Source organism: Nelumbo nucifera, chromosome 2 (assembly GCF_055504915.1).
Source record: "Nelumbo nucifera cultivar China Antique chromosome 2, China Antique-T2T, whole genome shotgun sequence".
Classification (NCBI taxonomy): Eukaryota; Viridiplantae; Streptophyta; class Magnoliopsida; order Proteales; family Nelumbonaceae; genus Nelumbo; species Nelumbo nucifera.
In genome coordinates this window covers 79,160,857-79,182,070 of record NC_142650.1, presented here as the reverse complement: position 1 = coordinate 79,182,070, position 21,214 = coordinate 79,160,857, and the positions used below count along the sequence as shown (strand labels likewise).

Sequence of the window (21,214 nt, the reverse complement as noted above, 5' to 3'; positions counted from 1 at the left end):
AACTGGATTGGACAGGGAACTGTTCAGGGTCTGGTTTTGGGTCGTACGGTCTGACCCTTTGGGCCGAATGAATGGCTTGCTTTGATAAAAAAATAAAAAATAAATAAACATTTTAAAATACCCAAAGAACGGCTAAAAACCATTCCTGGGTTGAACAGTCCAATGGTTTGACCGTCCAGGTTAATGGTTTCTGACCAAATCAACGGGTTTTAACCAAACAGTAGTTTTGAGATAAAATGGAGACCAGTTCCCAATTTTTCCGATCCGACCATTTGATTCGGTCTGGTTTTGAAAATATTGCGCCAAACAATCAAATACCCATTGATTACCCCAGAATATACTTCTTTACATAATCTAATTATGAACTCGCTTTCACATGGGCACCTACAGAGAGAAAACAATGAGGCCATCTTGGGTGGAAACTGGAAAAGCAAAACTAAATTGCTCTCTTTTCATCTCCTTTATGTACACAACAATCAATGTATATTCTAATGCTTTGCAGAGACTGAGCAAGTTTGTCTTTCCTAGGTATAAAGAAGAAGATGTTCCTCTCTAAAGCATATTTTGTCTTCCATTCTCCCATTATTCTAGAGTCTCTTTTCTCCTTTATCTTTTCCAACATAACTTTACTTCTTCTACCCAGCTCTCTTTCATATCCTCAAGCATCTAAAGCACACTTTTGGGTAGTAAAATAAAGATGCTTTTGAATTAATATACTAGAAATTTCAGAGCATGTTTCTCTGTCATGGTTTTACTTTTTGATCCTATTAATCTAAGATACTTCTCCCCAACTGACACAGTACCAAGAGAGATGCCATGACAAGTAATGATACAAAAGTCCAAAATGAAAACCCTTTATTTCTCTATACATTAGGAGGTAAAAGTAGTTTTTTTTTATAGGTAGATAAAAGTAGGTTAGATCCTTGCATGTGAGGCTTCATGATTCTGCTTGTAAGAGGAGGTGGGTTTAGGTCCCTTTTAAATAATTCTAATTATCCGGAAAACAAATTGGGCTTAGATCTTTTGATCCTTGTTTACTTGAGCATGCTCAGTTTTAGCATCCATCTCCATTGTAGGATGAATCTAAAGGCTAAACCTTTTTAATAGATTTTACCCTTTGGGTCACATTAGGATGTATTTGGTTTGAGGGAAGATCTTGGTGGAGTGCATGGGAGTTAAGTCTATGTTTGGTTTGAATGAAAAAGTAGGGAAAGGAAGGGAAAAGAAGGGAAAAGAAGGGAAACCTTTACAAATCTCGTATAGGTTTCCCTGCATTTCCCTTCCTTTCCCTACTCTTTCCTTCAAACCAAACATAGCGTAAAGGATGGGATGGGATGAGAAATGGAAAATTGGTGGAAATTTTCCACATTCTATTGTTTTGTTGAAGAAGGGAAAATAATGAGAAAATCAATCCTAATAACAATTATTAATTAATAAAGTAATTAGTAATATTTTTATTCTTTATATTTTACTATTAATTAATCATTAATTATTAATATGTTATGAATTAATTTTGTAATTAATTAATATTGAGAATTGGCTAACTAATTAATAATTAACATTAATGTTTTGTTTGCATTATTTATTGCTTTTAATTATTTAACTTTTTTATTATTTAATTACTTATTTAACTGATTATTAACTTTTTTTGTTGTTAACTATAATTAATTAATAATATTTTTGTGATTTAGTATTTTATTATTGATTGTTAATTTTATACTAAATAATAATTACAACATTCTAATCTTTATTAGTTCATATTGTATTATTAATATTTTGTTTTATCTATATTTATCATTTAATTAATAATCTTAATACATTATTCTAAAATATATTAGCAAATTATTTTTAATTGATTAATAGTTTTTAGTAATTATTTACTTTAAATTATATATTAATTAGTTTTAATAAATTATTTTAATAATATGTTTTTAAATAAAATAATGATTTATTAATGGGTCATGGGTATAATAATAACTCTTCGAAATACTACAAGGTATATGTTTTTTTCTTTTTTTTGGTAAACAAGTTTCCCCCTCCATTCCTAGTTGTTTCCCACCAAAAAAATAGGATTCTACATCCCAATAATTGGGATCTATAACCCCACTTTTTCCCATATATTCCACCTCATAACATTCCACAAACCAAACATGGAAAGGGAAGAATATTCCATATTTTTCCTTCCCATCCCACAAACTAAGCAAAGTTGATCATAGCAATCGAGGATAGTGTTGCGAGTTGACAAGAAATGCAAATATTTATAATCTAATTATCCTTTATGAGAAAACAAAGGAAATAATGGAATTGATAATGATTTATGAAGCTCAAAATCTAGCATTGGTTTGCATGGCCTTGACCTTATTAACCACCTCATGCACAAGTTCTAGTTCGACACAGTCACAATTAATAGTTCGCTGTCCATATTGACAATTTAATCTGTAAAATAATATTTATTAGATTGATGGGCTGATTTCTAATCATTGGATTTGTGAGCCTTTGATATAAACTTTATGAGCAAGCCCATGGAGCCCATGAATGAAAGAAGAAAGAAAAATAATATTATGATACAACATAGGTACATGATACAATAGTTACCATTTTTCAGATGTAGATTAGAGTAGCAAAACATAGGGCTAGGAAGCTAATCTATATACATATATAAAGCAAAGTAGTCCATGTCATCATGTATTTTCTTTCTCCTTAACTCTCTCTCCTTTCCCCTTCTCACCCCTACCATTATGCCAAATTAGCAGCTTCTCTCTCCATTTCTCTCTTCCCATTGGACGTAGAGTCCTCTCTTATGAGTTTGTTTTCTTCCCCTGGCTCCTCCTATAATATCACTCGTATGATTTTATTGGATTCTTTTATAATATAGTTTCCATGTTTTTGTTTCTTTCTTGGTTAGAAACTATTTTTGAATGCCTACATTTGTTTCCTATATTTTCCTTATCATTCTTTTATGCTTCCCAAATTTTCTTATCATTCAGTAAACATCTATTACATCTCCTTCTCCATATTCCTCTCTCTTCTCTTTGTTCTCTTTCGCCATATTCTTAAGAGGAGAGATCAAACTGCACCTAAGATCACCCCTCCATTGGAATTCACTTATCTCAAACAAGGTATGGTCTATCTCTTGCATTTTTTCTCTATTAATTACATTACCTAGATGTGTTTCAATGCTTCCTAAGTTCTAACTTTTATTGTTTCTAAGTTCTAAACTATATTTGCAGGTTCCTTTTAGGAGAGAGCTAAGTTGAAGCAACGATATCCAAGTTCAAGTCCCTTAACCTTGGTAAGGTTTCCTTCTTGGAAATTTGTGTTACATCCGATTTTCCATTCTTTTGTGTTCTTTTGATGTGTTGGTTTTCTTTATGCTATTTTCCAATATTTAATGCCTATTTTAATTTAATGTATTATTTGAAATTTAATTAATAATTTTTAGTAATTTAATAAATATTATTGATTAATATAACAATAAATCATTGTTATTTTCATGAGCTGGATTTAATAAGAAGTTTCCAATAATTATTGGATGATTAACTTATTGTTATTTAATAGTAAGTTATTGTTAATTTCTTTTTGTTATTTAACAGTATATTTTCAGTAATTATCATTATTTTCATTATGCTGTTTTCTATAATTTAATTTAATTTTTAAAATAAATTTTTAATGATTAATTGTTTATATTATTCTAATTTTTATATTTAATTTAATGGATTTTCGGGAATTTAATTATTTATTAGTAGTAATTTACTTTGTTTTATGTAATATTTATTAAATTTTAATTTGTAATTTAGGTGTTAAATTATTATTAATTTCTTTTATTTATTTAATAGTAAATTTTTAGTAATTACTTTTTTTTTAAATTTAGTTTAATGTATGTTTTCGCAATATTTTAATTTTCTGTATATAATGTTTATTAAATTGTTGTAATTTAGACATTAAATTATTGTTAATTTATTTTTTAATTTAATAGTAAAATTTTCAGTAATTATTTATGTTTGTTATGCTTCTATAATTTAATTATTGATTTGATGTAATTTAATCTAATGTATCTTAAGGAAATTATTGATTAATATTTATTAGAGATTAGACTATTTACCTAAATTTAAGCATTGGACTTTTAGCTCTATTAACCTTTGTACTTTGCGAAAAGGCCACTTTTGCCATTTTATAATCCAAGGGGCTAATTTAGATTTCAAACTAATTTTGAAAGGCCACTGTTAGCCTAAAAATGCATGGTGTTAGTGATACCGTTCACAATTCGCTAAATGATGAATAAAATAATAGGAAATACTGACATAACAATCTCAAAAAAATAAAATAAAATGCAAGTGGATCTCATTGAATATAATAAAAACTATTTAATGTATAATTAATAAATATTGAAAATAATATATAAATGGGTCCTACTTGAAAATTTTCTCAAATAAGAGAGAAATAATAGGTGATTCCACTTGAAAATTTCTCTTTCAAGAAAAAATTAATAGGTGAGTTTCACTCCAAAACCCTCCTATTTTCGGTCACCATTGAAACCAATCGAACAATGATCCGTGCTAGAAGCACCTTTCTGGGTTTCTTTCTTTTCCCACTGTTATTCGTTTCTGCCTTTGCAATCTCATCCTTTCTAATCTCTAATGATTCTTCGGTCTACAAACAGCAAACTCCTACCCAAGTTCAGGCTACCGAGTGGCTTCCTGCCTGGGTCGGTTAAAGACTTTTCTCTCACCAACAACGGAAGGTTCGTTGTTGAATTGGATAAACCCTATTACGTCCGGTTTGACTACTTGTTTTCTTTTTTTGGCTTGACTGTCGTTGGTCGATTATATATACTTTCAGGTGGGGTTTATCAACAAGAAGCTTGACGTTGACCAGTTTCAAACGGTGCATTCTTGCCAAGACAGGATTTCGTAACAAGGAGTATCTTTGGGTCATATTCATGATAGGAAATGGATACTTCTTGGGTCATATCTTAGTATTTGTCAATTTCAAATATATATATTAATTTATTTATTGGGTTGACACTTAATACCTATGAGTCTATTAGAGTGTTGTAAGTTGGAGATAGACTCCTATTTGGGTGGGATTCTAAGTGTGGTAGGACTGGATTGAGATTAGTTTGATGGAGAAATAATCTCAATTAGTAATAAGAATTGTTAGAGTCTTGGTCACCTCTAAATGGGGATTCTAGACCCATCACTGTTGAATTCAAGATCCAAAAAGACTAATAAACTCTAAGAACTAATAAAGAAAGAAGCATAGCATAAACATTCAACAAGAATGGCCGGAACACCGAGCGGAATCCAAACAAATATGAACTTTTAGATCTGATTTCTTATTTTGTTTTACTGTTCGTTGGTTAAATGAGTTTTATAACTTGCAATTGGTATCAGAGCCATTATCATCAGTTGATGAACGGCTTGATCAGAATTTTGTTGCGTCTTAATTTTAACAAAATTTTGAAGATTTGACGATTTGTCTTGAAAGTTGTGGGTAATCGCTTGAACATCCGTCGTTTTTTTTTTCTCTTTTGGCATTTTAATTGGAAAGACTAGTTTACAGCCAGTTGGATTTTGGATCAATTAATCTTCCTTTCATCTATAGACTTTATAACTAATGGGTATGATTAATGACTGCCGCTCTTAGTTTTTTAACCATTTGTTTGTATTGGCTTTGTTGTGAAGGGGTTTTTTTCTCTTCAAAGCAAAAGGTTTAAAAATTAATAATAAATAAAAGAAAAAGGGGGCAAAATATTTTAACTTGCCACTGTGAATTGCTTTTGATTAATTTATGTATTCAAAAGGCAAAGATAATTTAAGTATTCAAAATCCTTTTCAAAAGTTATAGATAACGCCCTTGAATTTCGTCAGTCTATTCAGCATTTCTAACAAGACTGAACCTTGTTATTTTGACCCGATTTAGACCCAACTACTTCTATTTCCATCTTAGTTATCTGAATTCTTGTATAAACCCAAATTGATTTATCTGAAATATTATTGGTTCCTTTTATTTCTCTTTTTAGTATTAAATTCTATTGCCTCCTTAAGTTTACGATGAATTATTTGATGCATTTGTTAATATTGTATGTCTGTTTTATATGCTTAGAGGGAAGGTATACGTTTAAACTGCATCGTTGATTGAAACTTGGGGACATTTAATAAATGGATGGTGCCAAAGTGCTTGAAGTTTATGACATGATAACTAAGCGTTCAATCCCTTATTTGTTATTTTAAGAACCTTGAAATAGGTTGTCATTACCATTCTTTCCTTATTCTTGTTATGGTTAGCCCAAAGGCGACACTTAGCATTGTGATAAAGATGGAATGAGATAAGGGAGGAAAGTACATGGTGTTTAAGTGAACTTCTTAAGCCTAAAGGAGTAAGAGGAGATCATATACATGAAAGAATGGTAGGATCCATCGTATGGACGCCAAAAAGGTTGCGGAATGGATGGGCGAATTTCAAAAAAAATTTCCTACTTTCTTCCAACTAGGAATCATATTTCCTAAATTTAGAATACAATATTCAAGGATCCTACTTGAACCATAATCAAACCAGATCTGAACCAAAAGACAAGAGAGGAATTATACTTGATCCAGAGAAGCAGTATCTCCCAAAGTTGGTGTTCACGCCCAAAGAGGACACCAAGATCTGCTCCTGCTGAAGATGACACAGCAATATGTGGAACGAAACCAGCAGAGTGCGTCACACACACTGAATCCTTCAAAAGAATCATCTGGAAACACTGAGCACCGAACCTTTTCAGTTCTTTGATATCAAGAACTGATTTCTTGATTTCTTTTCTTCAAAAGATCGAATCTTTTCAGAGAATGGCGGCGGCTGGAGGAGAATTCCTGAGATGAAGATGGCGAAGAATGCTTCTCTTCTCTCTAGAGTGTGTATGAGATCCTATCTCAATTCGCATGATGATTTCTTGCTCAAAAACCGTAGGTTCGAATTCTGTTCTCTCTCTTAGGATTTCTCCCCTTTTCTTCTTGATTAAGAAATCTCCTAATTAGGAGTTATCCCAATCCAAATCAGCATTTGGATTGGGGATGATCTTAATCCTATCTACAGATTAGATTAGATAACTCATGATCTTATCAGGAGATTACCATATTCAAATCTGATTTGAATTTGGTCTCCTAGAGTGGATTAGGTTAAAGGCCCAATCCTTTTGCTAACCTTAATCTCAGGGGTGATCATATCAGCCCAGTTCGAAATGGGCTTTTGGCCCATTAAATAATCAGTGCTTAATTAGTTTCCAATCTGCTGCAGTTGGGCTTCTTTGTATGGCGTAGGACCCAAGCATTGATCTACACACCAGCCACATGGGTTCGACCCAGCCTTTATTACAAGACTAGCCAAATTCACTGAGAAGCCCAGTGAACCCCTGAGCCCATCATATGGACCCTATGGGCCCAACACTTACATTAAGTAGTCCCTAGGCCAAGCCATCTTATAAAAACCCAGGGACTGTGGGCAGGTGCAAGATTAGCTCATCAGGTATTATCCTAAATGGCCTTACACTTAACCTCTCAGCTCATAATGATCAAGCACTGCCCGACAAGATAGGACCTCTCCCTCGGCTACAAGGAATAGTGTTGCACTCTCCACTCACATGGATCCCGGGAATTAAAACCATTTGCAAACATTTTGAAACCGTATATATATATATATATATCAAATATAAATTTTGCAAAACAAAATTCCAACGATTGAAATCAACTGCCGGCAGTTTGGTTTCCATCAGAGAGTGCATTCCCGATCATTACCTTTGTCCGACAAAGGGGCTGATCCTGTCACTATGATCACCCACTTTCCAGTTTTTCCCATCTGTCTCCAAGGTCCAGGGCAATACTGTAAATCTGGTCCGGTTCAAGGATTCAAGCAATCCCACACTGCATGTGCCTTGGGTCTTACCCTGGTGGCCGAGACAAGCCATCCCAACACTTGGCGGCACACTAGTATCAGCCTTGGCTGGATAAATCTCCCCAGACTTATCCAATGGTTGTGAACATTTGAAAGTAACACGAGTTTCAATAAGTGTCCAGTTTTAGGGTCTTACACAGAATCAAACCAAACAACATGAATCAAACATGCACTTTATTTATTTACACTAAATGTCAAAAGTACATCAAATCAGATTGAAGCTAAGGGCATACAAAACTGTCTAACAATACATTCATATATGGAACTTGCTTTGTTTGAGCAATGTTTATTCATTGAAAATGATGGCGTGACTATTTATCTCAGCCCAAAGGAGGGGATAGATAAGTCATAAACATTTAGGGTGATATACTATCTCTATGTCAGTCATTAGACATTCCCTTTTGTATGTGATTAGATGTGATGCATGATGTATGGACCTTAGATATAAATATACTTCCTTGACATCATAATTGCTTAGTTTTTTTTTAAATAATGATTAGTTTGATGATTTAAAATTGCAGTTGATGTGAACACCTTTGCTGGACCTAATCAGCCTTACCCTATTGAGCTTCTCACAAATAATAACTATAAGAGATGGAGAGGCCAATTGGAATCCTACTTAGGAATCCGAGAAATAAGACTTTTGTCTCACCTAACTTGAGCCATCTGAGCCTGCTCCCAATGCTTCTGAGGCACTTAGAACAAGATACACTACTTGGCACAAAGCAAATAAACTAGTACTCTTGATAGTTCAGAACACTATCTCTGAACCTCTTAGACCTGGGATTCTCATTTTGAGCACTACCAAAGATACACTTGACAACATAGAGGTACGGTTTGCTTGATCAACTAAAGCCCTCACAATGAGCTTGTTCACACAATTCTTCACTATTAGTTTTGAGCCTGGAATGAATGTTAGAGAGTTCATCTCTAAGATGTCAGAAATTGTTTACCAACTTAGTGATTTGAAGAAGAAATTAAGTGATGAATTTTTGTTGTATGCTGTCATGTCAAAGTTACCAAAATCCTTTGAGACTTTTGTGGTGAATTTTAATATAAGTGCAGCAAAATGGACTGTCAATGAGATGATAAATCAATGTGTTCTAGAAGAAGAAAGGCAAAAAAGACAAAAAATAGAATCTGCTCATTTCACCTCCTTGGGTTCTAAAAAGAGCCCTTCAAGAAAGGTCCAAAGAAGGACAATGAGGGAAAGAAGAAATATAAGAAGGGTAAAATAGTGTCACCCACCAAACAACCTGAACCGAATCCGACTACAATTGAGCCAACCACCAGTGTGGATAAGGTAATATGTTACTATTGCAAAATGCCTGGACATTTCATAAGCGATTGTCAAAAGTTGAAATAGAAGAAAAAGAAACAAGGTATTTCTTATGTAATCTCCAAAGTAAATTTTTTAGACACCCCATCTGATGCCTGGGTTGTTGACTCTAGTTGTACGATTCATGTTGCTAATTGTGTACAGGGATTCCAGAATCTAAGAAGAATTGATGATGGAGAGGAGATACTAATATATACAAGAGATGAACCTTTAGATTAGTCTTGGATACTGGATATGTTCTAGATTTATTGGATACTTTATTTGTACCCACTATGAAGCGCAATCTTCTTTCTATTTCTAGATTGGATACAGTTGGATATTCCTTTCATTTTTCTTCTAGTACTTTGTCAATCTTACATGATGCAAACATTATTGGTTCAGGAGTTCTTCATAATGGATTATATTTGTTAAATTTGAATAGGTCCAATGCATGTTTCCTTGCTATAAATGATGTTATGTTGATAAATGAAAATGGTAAAAGAAAAATGCAATGTGATAATTCTTCCCTATCATGGCATAAAAGGTTATGGCACATTTATAAGGAGAGATTGGAATGACTTGTCAAAGATGATATCTTGTCTGTGCTAGATTTCAGTGACTTTAATGTTTGCATAGATTGTTTGAAAGGAAAAATGACAAGAAAACCCTTTCCTAAGGATACTAGGTCAAGCTCTCTTTTAGAACTAATTCTATCTTATGTATGTGGCCCTTTTAGGCATGTTGCACGAGGTGGACAAAAATATTTTCTGACTTTTATTGATGATTACTCAAGATTTTGGTACATATACTTGATGGAACACAAGTATGATGCATTAGAAATGTTCAAAATTTATAAAGCTGAAGTTGAAAAGCAACTAGGGAAGCAAATCAAGGTAATAAGATATGACAGGGGAGGAGAATATGATAGCTTTGATGCCTTTCTTCAAGATCATGAGATTGTTCATCAAACCACAATATTAGGAATTCCGCACAAAATGGAGTTGCAGAAAGGAGAAATAGGACATTGATGGACATGGTGTGTAGTATGATTGCTGGATCAACCCCACCTGAATCCCTTTGGGAAGAAGCATTCAAAATGACTACCTACATATTGAATCGAGTACCACCAAAGCAGCATTGAAAACTCCATTCAAACTTTGGATTGGTAGGAAGCCTAGCCTAAATCTTCTTCATGTTTGGGGTTGTGAAGCAATGGCTAAGATTAACAATCCTATTTTACCTAAAACTATTAGCAGGGCAATTAAGTGTGTGCTCGTAGGGTATCCTGAAAGATCTAATGGTTATCGGTTGATTGAATCGTCTAACCTGAGTAGTGTAATTTTTGTGTCGAGATGTAGAATTTTTAGAAGAGACTTCTACATCACAAGGGAGAGGACAAGTAGAACTTGAAGAACTCTCAGAGTTCAGACCTTCATCTGTTGAATATATTAATCCTCCTGCAATTGTTAGAGAAGAACCTCAATGCTCCCAAAGAGTGAGAAGGTCTGCCAAATCAGATGATTTTCTTATGTAGTTATCTGACTCATCCATTGGTTGTAAGTGGGTTTTTAAGACTAAGCGAGGCTCAAGTGGTCAAATTGAGAAATACAAAGCAAGGCTCATAGCCAAGGGCTATACTAAAAAGGAGGGTATTGATTATGATGAGGCTTTTTCTCCTGTCTCGAGAAATGACTCTCTTAGAATATTATTAGCTCTTGTGGCATATTTTGATTATGAATTATATTAAATGGATGTAAAAACAATCTTTTTATATGGTGAGGTGTGCAAGTTGAACAAATCATTATATGGACTCAAGCAAGCTTTTAGACAGTGGTATGGTAAATTTCATGGCATTATCATTGACTTCAGATATAAGGAGAACATTGCCAACAATTGCATTTACACCAAGACCAGTGGAAGCAATATTATATTTTTGATACTATATGTAGATGATATCCTCTTGGCCTCTAATGATCTAGAATTGTTACTTGACACTAAAACCTTCTTGTCTAGATCTTTTGACATGAAGGATCTTGGAGAAGCCTCATATGTTTTGGGTATTCAAATTTGACATAATAGACGTATGAGAGTGCTGGTATTATCACAAAAAAGGTATATAAAGAAAGTGCTAGAGAGGTTTGGGATGGCAAATTGTAAGTCTGGTGAATCTCCTATTGTAAAAGGAGATAAACTATATTAGGGGCAGTGTCCACATAATGATTTAGAACACAAAGAAATGGCAAACATTTCATATGCCTTTATTGTTGGTAGTATCAAGTATATCATGAATTGCACCTGTCTGGATATTTGCTTTGCTACTGATTTGCTTGGTAATTTTCAACATAATCGTGGAATGGATCATTGGAAAGCTGTTAAAAAGGTTTTAAGATACTTGCAAAGAACTAAATTCTTCATGTTAGTTTTCAGCCAAGTAGACCAATTGGAGATTATGGGATATGCTGACTCAGATTTTAAAGGTGATCTTGATATTCAAATGTCCACTTCAAGATACATTTTTACTCTTGCTGGTGGTGCTATTTCTTGGAGAAGTTATAAGCAGAAATCTACATCTCTCACCACAATGGAAGTAGAATATGTTTCATGTTGTGAAGCTACAAGGCATGCTTCTTGGATTAAGACCTTTATCATTGATTTGATTGTGGTGGATTCCATTCATAGACCTCTTCAGATTTATAGTGATAACACTGCTGCCATACATTTGACTAAAGAGGCATGTCATCATGCAAGATCAAAGAAAATAAAGGTCCAACATCATTATGTTAGAGAAAAGGTTGCTGAAAAGGAATTAACAGTCTCTTACATGCCCACTGAAGATATGCTAGTTGACCCTTTGACTAAGGGTTTACCTATCAAACCCTTCCAACGTCATGTATGCTAGTGAATTATTTTGATTAGTGGGAGTATCGTATTTATTTTGTTTTGTTTTGACACTGATGTCATTTAATATTCATTGATGATGAAGGCTCATTTGATATTTTTTTAATTTGTTTAGAAATATATATGTGCACATTTGATTTCCCACATGGGAGCTTAACTATCCATGTAGATGAAATGCTTGCTGAAAGTAGCATTCTTGACCACATGGTTTGACATCCAAATGACATGTGTTTGATCAACTAATTGACACATGAAGTTTAATGACCATATTTGGAGATTCCTTTGATGGCTTCCCAAACCACCATTCCCACTTTTTGTTTTGGCCTGTGGAAGGTATGCTTATAGATGCTTTGACCATGGAAATGAGTCACTATTGCATAATAACGTAGGTCTCTCCTGTTTGGGCATTTATAAGGATATTGAAAGCAGGATTGATTTGATCTTGCACTCTCATTACGCATATGTTGTTTTTTTTTTCTTTATGAGTGGCCACTCGATTTAAAAAAAAAAAAAAAATCAACCCAATAGTTCAAAACTCCTTTTTTTAAACTATGACAAACAGTGGGAGATTATTAGTATTTGTCAATTTCAAATATATATATATATATATATTTATTTATTTATTGGATTGACAATTGATACGTATGGATCTATGAGAGTGTTTTGTAAGTTGGAGATAGACTCCTATTTGGAGTGGGATTCTAAGTGTGGTAGGACTAGATTGAGATTAGTTTGATGGGGAACTAATCTCAATCAGTGATAAGAATTGTTAGAGTCCTAATCACCTCTGGATGGGGGTTATAAAAATCACATAGTGGTTCTAGACCGATCACTGTTGGCCTCAAGATCCAAAGAGACCAGTGAACTTAAAGAGCTGATAAAGAAAGAAGCACGACACAAGCATTCAACAACAATGGCTGGAACACAGAGCAGAGTCCAAATGGGTACGAACTTTTGGATATCATTTCTTGTTTTGTTTCACTGTTCGTCGATTGAATGAGTTTTATAGCTTGCATCATATTCATCTTTGGAATTCTCTTCCTGTAGGTTTGTGGTAGCTCCACCGAGGTTGTAATGATCAATGTCCACGCAGCTATGGAGGTCATTGTTATCTATATGTTAGGTTGGTTGCAAGGAACACCCTTTCTTCTCGTTTTCCTTGGCGAACTTGTTTGATATTTTTACAGGTTTTCTCTGTTTTCCAGTCTTTCTCCTTTTTCTCTGATTCAATCCTAGGGCTTCATTGTTTGTATTAACAGGACAATGAAGGAGTTCACATTGAAATTATATGACTCCACCAACGTGGTGCTTGGGAGAGATGTTTTTTTGGTTCTACCACAAGCTCGACTTCGATGTTGCATTCACGATGGGTGTTAACCGTTGTTGTTGAGAGTTGCAGTGGTGGTGGCTTGTTGAAAGGAGGAAGAAGACAAGGGAGGGAGATTCGGTAGAGAGAGAGACTAAGAGATGAAGCAGACATATAATTTGAAGTGGGACTCACCTATTGGTTTTTCTTAAAAGAAAAAAAAAATTCAAGTGGGACCACCTATTATTTTTCTTTGAAAAGATAAAAGTTCATGTGGAACCCACTTATAAATTATTTTCAATATTTACCAATTATGCACTAAGTAGTCTTTATTTTATTTAGTGGGATGCAAATGTAATTTTTTAGCTTTTTTATTTTAACAATGCCACATCAGCATTTCCTTTTGTTTTATTCATTATTTAATGGATTGTGAACAGTGTCACTAACATCATATGTTTTTTGGCTAACAGTGGCCTTTTCAACTTAGTCTAATGTATAAATTAGCCCCTTGAGTTATAAAAGGGCTAAAGTGACCTTTTCACAAAGTGTAGGGGTTGTTAGAGCCAAAAATACTTAAAGTATTGTTATTTAATAGTAAATTATTGTTGTTTTTTCATTTTTTAATTGCAAATTTCAATAATTGTTGGAAGACTAAATTATTGTTAGTTAACAACAAAATCATTGTTAATTGTTTTTGTTACTTAATAGTAAATTTTCAATAATTATTGTTATTTTCATTATGCTATTTTTTTGTAATTTAATGTAATGTATTTTTAGGAAATGACTGAATAATTTTTATTAGAGAATAAATTATTATTGGAAATTACACTATTTATTGATTAACATTTATTAGAGATTAATTAATTCGAGATTACACTATTATTGATTAATTACTGATTTCCATTAATTTATGTATTCATTGTTTTTTTATTTGTTCTACGTATTTATTATTAAATGATTATAATTTAGACCTTGAATTATTGTAATTTAGTGATATATAGTACTTAAATTATGGTGAATTTATCTCTTGGTTTCCAATAATTTGTGTATTTCTTATTTTATTTTGTTTAGTAATATCTAGTAATGTGGTGAATTGAACATTGAATTTTTTCATGCATCGCATAGGTTCCAACTAGTAAAGAGTTGCATTACAACATGACAATGTTATTGGTTCAATGGAAAATAAGAGAGAAACATAAAGTTGAGGGAAAGTTCCTAAAGCTTTCCCTGTGTGACTTGCTAGGCACCGGCGACATGCAAAACGATAGAGGTAAGTCATGTGACGTATGTGGCACCAATGTGCATCTCAAGTCCCCATTCAAGCTTCCTTTTAAAGAATTAATTTGAGGATATTCGGACTAGAATCTTCTCTAAGCTTAGATACCCTACAATAAAACTGATGTAAGACAAACAAGTAGAAAATGACGAGGAAATAAAATATATATGTTAATCGGAAATGACACTAGTTTATTCATTGATTAAAATTAGGAATGACAATTTTCCTCATCCCTATGGGTACCTAGACTCTCCAACCTGGTGGGGCTGGGTATGGGGAGTGCTTTGGCGGGGTTAAGGTCGGGGATGGGATTAGCATTGAATCTCCGATTACCCCACCCCACCCCAGCCCCGATTAATATAATATGTATAATATATTATTTATATTATAATATTATAATATTATATATTATTTGATTAACAAATAACAATTTCAACTAACAATTAATTAAACATTACACAAATTACAAAAACTCAAAAAAGAGTAAAAAAGTAAAAGACTAAAAAGACAAAAACCTAAAACTCCCGAGAAACTCTTCTACTACCACTCGACAGACGAAGAAGAAAGAATAGATGTGGCAACTAGATGCCTAAAACTCGAAACCCTAGTATGGTAGTGCCCTACTCTTCTTCTTCCGATGATCAGTTCTTCCTTCTTCGTCTCTCTCTCTCTCTCATGAGGCAATGCCACAACTCAAAGCCCGTAATGGTCCTCTCTCTCTCTCAATGCTTTTGATTTCTGGTTTTTGAAATCTCAAACAGATTACAGATCTGAATCTATTTCAGTACAGATCTTAATCTACTCGCAAGTCGCAAGTCTGGAGTCTCTCTCTCAAGTCGGGGATTCAGGTCTTTGACGGGGAACTCATCCCCATCGGGGTCGGGGATGGGGAATGTATCCCCGCCCTGAACCCATCCCGTTTCCATTCCTAATTAGAAGTCTATCAATTTTTTGTAAATGTTTTGTATATATCGAAACAAATCTGGGTATGTGCTTTTTACTTTTGGCTCATTGTTGCATTAACATATATATTTGACTTCGAAAAAAAAAAGAAAAAGAAAAAAACTATTTAACTTCGAGATAATTCCATTTTGAAGCGTTTTGGGAAAGAACCCACTAGCTCTAATGTAGCCTGTCTCTCATGAATAAATCTTAAAATGGCTGGAGAAAACTTTGGGCCTGATCGACGCGTCTTTCTGCATGGTCTTTTTCCATTTGGCATGCAGAAGATCTAGCCGCCAAAAGATGGAATATCAAAAAGACGCGAGAAGCCCATTTTGGGCTGATTTCAGGAACCTACAAATGAAGCTTCTTGCATCTCTTGTGTTTTAATCTTATGCGGAAAGACACACGTCTGCCAAACATGCTTCAGGCTGCTCAGATCTTCATGCAAAAGTTCAATGCGTCTTTTGCATATTAGAGCTATCACAAGATCTTCCCAAAAAGACATGCCAAATGAGCCATTTCTTAGCTATTTTGGCGCTTTCCATACTATGAATTTGTGTGAAGGAACATATACCATTAAACGCGAGAGAATTTGATGTATATTGTATTAAAAGGAGAAGACATTTCCTTGAGCATGTCAATCAGTCAATGTTTGGTGAAAAAGGCAACATGGTTTTTGAACCGCCGTTGATCCGGATAGTCAGACCATTCGACCTGAGAATCATCCAGGCAATTAATTATGTTTTATTCAAACCCGGTCCTTAACCAAAATTCATTGAATAAATCAACGATCTGTTGACCCGAACGATCAAACCATCAAATTGTTGATCCATTCAACAATTTTGATTATTTTCTTTTAATTTTTCTTATCAAAATAAACTATCTATTTAAATTGGACGATTGAACCATTAACCTAAAAACGAATGACTGAAACAATTCTATTTTCGGGTCACTTTTTAAAACCATACCGATATCGAATTAAAGCATTAGCGTATTCAATACTCATTGGAAGGTTTCGAGCTTGTCCTGAATCGAGAGGTCGCAGAAAATGTGTTATTTATTAAAAGCTTAATTTGCTCAGCTATCTTCCATTATATGCATGTTAGTCTTTACCTAGATAGTGTACACCACCCCGTCATGTGATTCAATGACTGTGCATAATTAAATATATATCTTTGTCCTCGTATACCACAATTAATTTATGGATCAAATTTTGACCGTTCGTTTGGCAGATTTCTTCTTTGATGCATAAGTAATATTGATCAGGCTATAACACAATGGGAAGCACCTAGGTCAGACGAACATGTGTATTGTACACAAGTGTGATACACTTAAATTTGTCCATATATATTGTAAATTTAATTTAAATAATTAGTTCCATAGAAAATCTCCTTCCACGTCTCCCGAGAAATTGGATTCTGGGAACTTCTATTTCACGTGGACAATGGTTATAAATGGAGATTATAGAAAAGCATTCAATGAAAAAGATCTATTACACATAGATAACTATAAGGATTTCTTTAAACCCCATTACACCGTCAAACATGGTTTTCGAACTGCCGTTGATCTTAACGGTTAAACCGTTCGGCCTGGAAATCATTTAGCTAATCAGTTTCGTTTTACTTTAAATCTGTTTTTTGGTAAAAAATCGTTGAATCAGTCAATGATTTATTGATCCGGACGGTCAAATTATCGATTCATTGAACAGTTTTTTACTGTTTTTTATTTTTTATTTTTTTTATTAAAATAGAACATTCATTCGAACCGTCAACCTAAAAACCAGTGGCCAAAACCGCTCTATTTTCGGTTCATTTTTTAAAACCATACTGCTAAATGACAGAAATAGGAATAGAAAATGATTTTTCATAAAAAAAATGTCTATACCAGAGGACTTATAATTTGTTCCTTCCACTGAACCTCTTTCCCATACCATCTAATTCACGGGTATGCCTTGAAATTTACAATGGAAAATAAAGAAGTGAATAAAGTGGAAGAATGTTCCTTGGGTAAAAATAGAAAGTCAAGAAATTAATATAACTCTTGTAAAAGTGCATAAGTTAAAATGATTGTTTACTTTTTAAGCAATTTTCTTTCACAAATCTAAAAGAACACAAGTTAAAATTATAAAAAAAAAAAACTTAAAGCTAAATGAAAAAAAAAGGGAAAAAAGAACTTAAAGCTTGAAAAAAATAGAAGAAAAAGAAATAGCTGGGACAAGGCTATAATGGACAAGAAATCCTTCACCCTGAAGACCAATTGAAATGGATGGGACACTCAACTTTTTACTCTTGATCAGAAGGTTAGGGATCCTCTGAGGATTTATTTTAGTGTATACACCATTGGAGGGTTGTCCAACATATCGAACGGTCTTGATCATTGAACTTAGTGTGTAATTTGGGACAAATGGTACAGGGACCACAAATCCATCATCAGATGATGTCTAGCCAAGTAATTACAACTGCATGGACAAAATTGCAGAAAAGTAGACAGAATCAACCAACTTCACTTCTCAGGGAGAACAATCAAAATATAATTAATAGCTGATTCGATCCCATAATAATAAATTTTTGAAAAGGTCAATATTTTATCACTTACACGGCCATATGTTTCTTAAATTCAGAAACCAGAGAGAGAAAGAGGAAGAGGGAGGGAGGTGTTGTTTACATCTTTGAGTGGGTGGACTCAGTGTGAGACTGTGAGTTACAAGGGTAAGGTTTCTTTGTCTGCTTTCCTTTGGTATGTTATTCATGGTGGAGAGGTGTGAAGAGATGGTATTGTCAGTGGATTATCACAAGGCAGTTCCCGCACCCTTCCTGACTAAGACATACCAGCTTGTGGATGACCCCCGCACAGATCACATTGTATCTTGGGGAGAAGATGAAACTACCTTTGTGGTCTGGAGACCCCCTGAGTTTGCAAGAGATCTCCTACCCAACTATTTCAAGCACAACAACTTCTCAAGCTTTGTTCGGCAGCTCAATACCTATGTGAGCAACAAAAACCTCTCTCTCTCTCTCAATCTATCTATCTATTTATCTATCTCTATCTGTGTGTCTGTTAACATGTTGAACTCGTAGAAATAGGTCGTGAGTTAGCTTTTTACTCATGTTTTAGTCCAGAAACTTGGTTTTTTTTTTTTTTCTATTAATTCCTAAGATTTTTCTCTATGTGGAGTTGGATTGGCACTGATGACGTTTTCATGGGCCAGTAGTGTTGTTTACGAATAATATTCAACTCCATGGTTATGATCTTGATGGAATGGGTTCTGATGATCATGCATCTTTCCTTTTAATTAAGACTATTTCGTTCCCTTCCTCAGAAGTTTTTCTTTTAATGTTTCTTTAAGTAGTTTGATTAAAGTTGACCAGCGTTACTCCATTCTGAAAATCATAGAAGATGGCTTTACTTCTTTGAAATGAAGGATTTTATCTTTCTCTTTTCCTTTTTGCCTTTTCTATTACCAGCATTTCTAACTTTATATTTACATTGTTGAAAGGTATGGACATGGCATGCAATCCATATTTTTATATTGGCTTTCTGTGTTTAGATAATAGCGTCGAGAAGATTGAAAGAATTTTGGTTTTGGGTTGTCTTCTTCCAAAAAGAAAGTTTGGTTCTGAAATAGCAATTTCGAATCAATTCCAAGAACTTTTTCTAGCCTTTTAAATGAATACTCCATGTCCACGAAGATGGTTCCAAAATAGCTCTTAGCTTATAATTTCCTTTTTTTTTTTCTGACAAAAAGATTTTCTTCTCCTTATTTTCTCTGTTCCTGTTTATTCTATGTACAGGGATTTAAAAAGATCGTCGCAGATAGGTGGGAATTCGCAAATGAGTTCTTTAGGAAAGGAGAAAAACACTTGTTATCTGAGATCCACAGAAGAAAAACATCTCAAAGCTCTCAACAGCATCAGCAACACAACATTGATCCCACAACCCAGTTTTTAAACCCTGATGAAAATGGTGGTTGGATTGAGCCTGCTCCATTACCACCCTCCAACCGAGAATCAGATTTCTTATCCGTGCTTACGGAGGACAACCAGAGACTGAGGAAAAGGAATTTCATGCTCTTATCGGAACTAACCCACATGAAAAAGCTGTACAACGACATCATCTACTTCCTCCAGAACCATGTAAAACCAGTAGCTCCAGACCAAAGGTCCACGAGCTCGGGGCCTAAACTCATAGAAATCGCTCCTTCCTTTCAGTCCCAAACTCTTTTAAGCTTTCAAACATTTAAAACATGTGGTACGAGTAGCTGCTCTGTGACATTGACCGAGGAGCCAAACAACACTGTGAAGCTCTTTGGGGTCTCTCTGAGTGGGAAGAAGCGATTGCACCCAGAAAAGATTGATCCTGAAGAGTCATAATGTTGGGTATGTTTTAGCTTTCTTCCTCACTAAAGAGATATTAATATTCTAGTACTCTTGAGAGATATTATCATTAGGAAGAAGGCTATGTAAATAGGAACCAAATTAATGGTTAGACAAGGTGATGCGAACTTTCCAGAATCAGTATTAGTATTTGATCCATTGTTGTCTCTAATTTTTTTTTTGGTATTTTTGTTGTCTTTAATTGATAATTATCTTAATACGTTCAGGGAAAGTTAGTTTTTTTTTTTTTTTTTGCATCTTTGAGAAGACGAAACTACAAAAAAACACAAACCATGAAATGCTTTTTTCAAATTTCATTTATGGGTTTCTCAGGGTTTAAGCAATAAAGACCAGCTGGTATGATTCATGTTCTTTTTTTATATGTTTGTATGGATAATTTGAAACTTTAATTTTGAGTTCGAAATGCAATATAATTTCGGATTCTATTATGCTGAGTTGGTAAAGAGTGCTGTTTTATTATTATTATTATTATTATTATTATTATTATTATTATTATTATTATTATTATTATTATTATATATGAGTAAAGTCTGCGAATGTTCATTTCACATACCTGCTAACTGGGTTTTGAACCTCTATTCACCATAACTTTTCAGTCGTTTGTTGATCTGCTAAAGTTTTTTGATAATCGAGCTCTCCATTCATCCGGAAAACATAGCTCTCCATTAAATTGGATTAAGTCCAAACGATAGCTTCAACCGAAATATTCTGTATGCATGAGCTTCTGAAACCTGACCTTCTATGCATCATAAAAGTGCAGTTAAAGAGTACACTATTGTCCCTTTCTCATATCATATCTCTCTGTCTCTCTCTCTCTCTCTCTCTCTCTCTCCTGAAGACCATGTCCTGCTTGAATTTCAATAGCAGCAGGTTGGCATGCTAGGGAATTTGAATTCAACTTCCATTAATTATAAAGATTTGCGCAAAAAGATTTATTGGAAAAGGAAAAAATAAATGATTGTGAAGGCACCTAGATGAAGAGTATTGGGCAATCATTTCAGACTGTGTTTTACAAGCTTTCTTAAGTGGGATCTGTATTCCTTTTCTTCTTTCTCTTCTAAAAAGAAGAGGTCTTGAAAAAGGAGACACAGTAGCCGTTAGAGCATGCAATAAAGAGAGGAAAAGAGGATTTTTTTTTTTTTTTA

The 21,214-nt window shown here is 33.9% G+C and overlaps 1 protein-coding gene and 1 pseudogene across 1 annotated transcript; both read left to right on the top strand.

Moving 5' to 3' along the window:
• Positions 1–11,486: 11,486 nt before the first annotated feature.
• Positions 11,487–12,149, top strand: LOC148802356 (secreted RxLR effector protein 161 pseudogene; annotated as a pseudogene).
• Positions 12,150–18,207: 6,058 nt separating this feature from the next.
• Positions 18,208–20,567, top strand: LOC104589529 (heat stress transcription factor B-4d-like). Its single transcript, XM_010247876.3, has 2 exons — positions 18,208–18,662; positions 19,467–20,567. Exons 1-2 carry the CDS (start codon positions 18,414–18,416, stop codon positions 20,043–20,045), a joined length of 828 nt encoding a protein of 275 aa, XP_010246178.1. The 5' UTR covers positions 18,208–18,413; the 3' UTR covers positions 20,046–20,567.
• Positions 20,568–21,214: the final 647 nt, after the last annotated feature.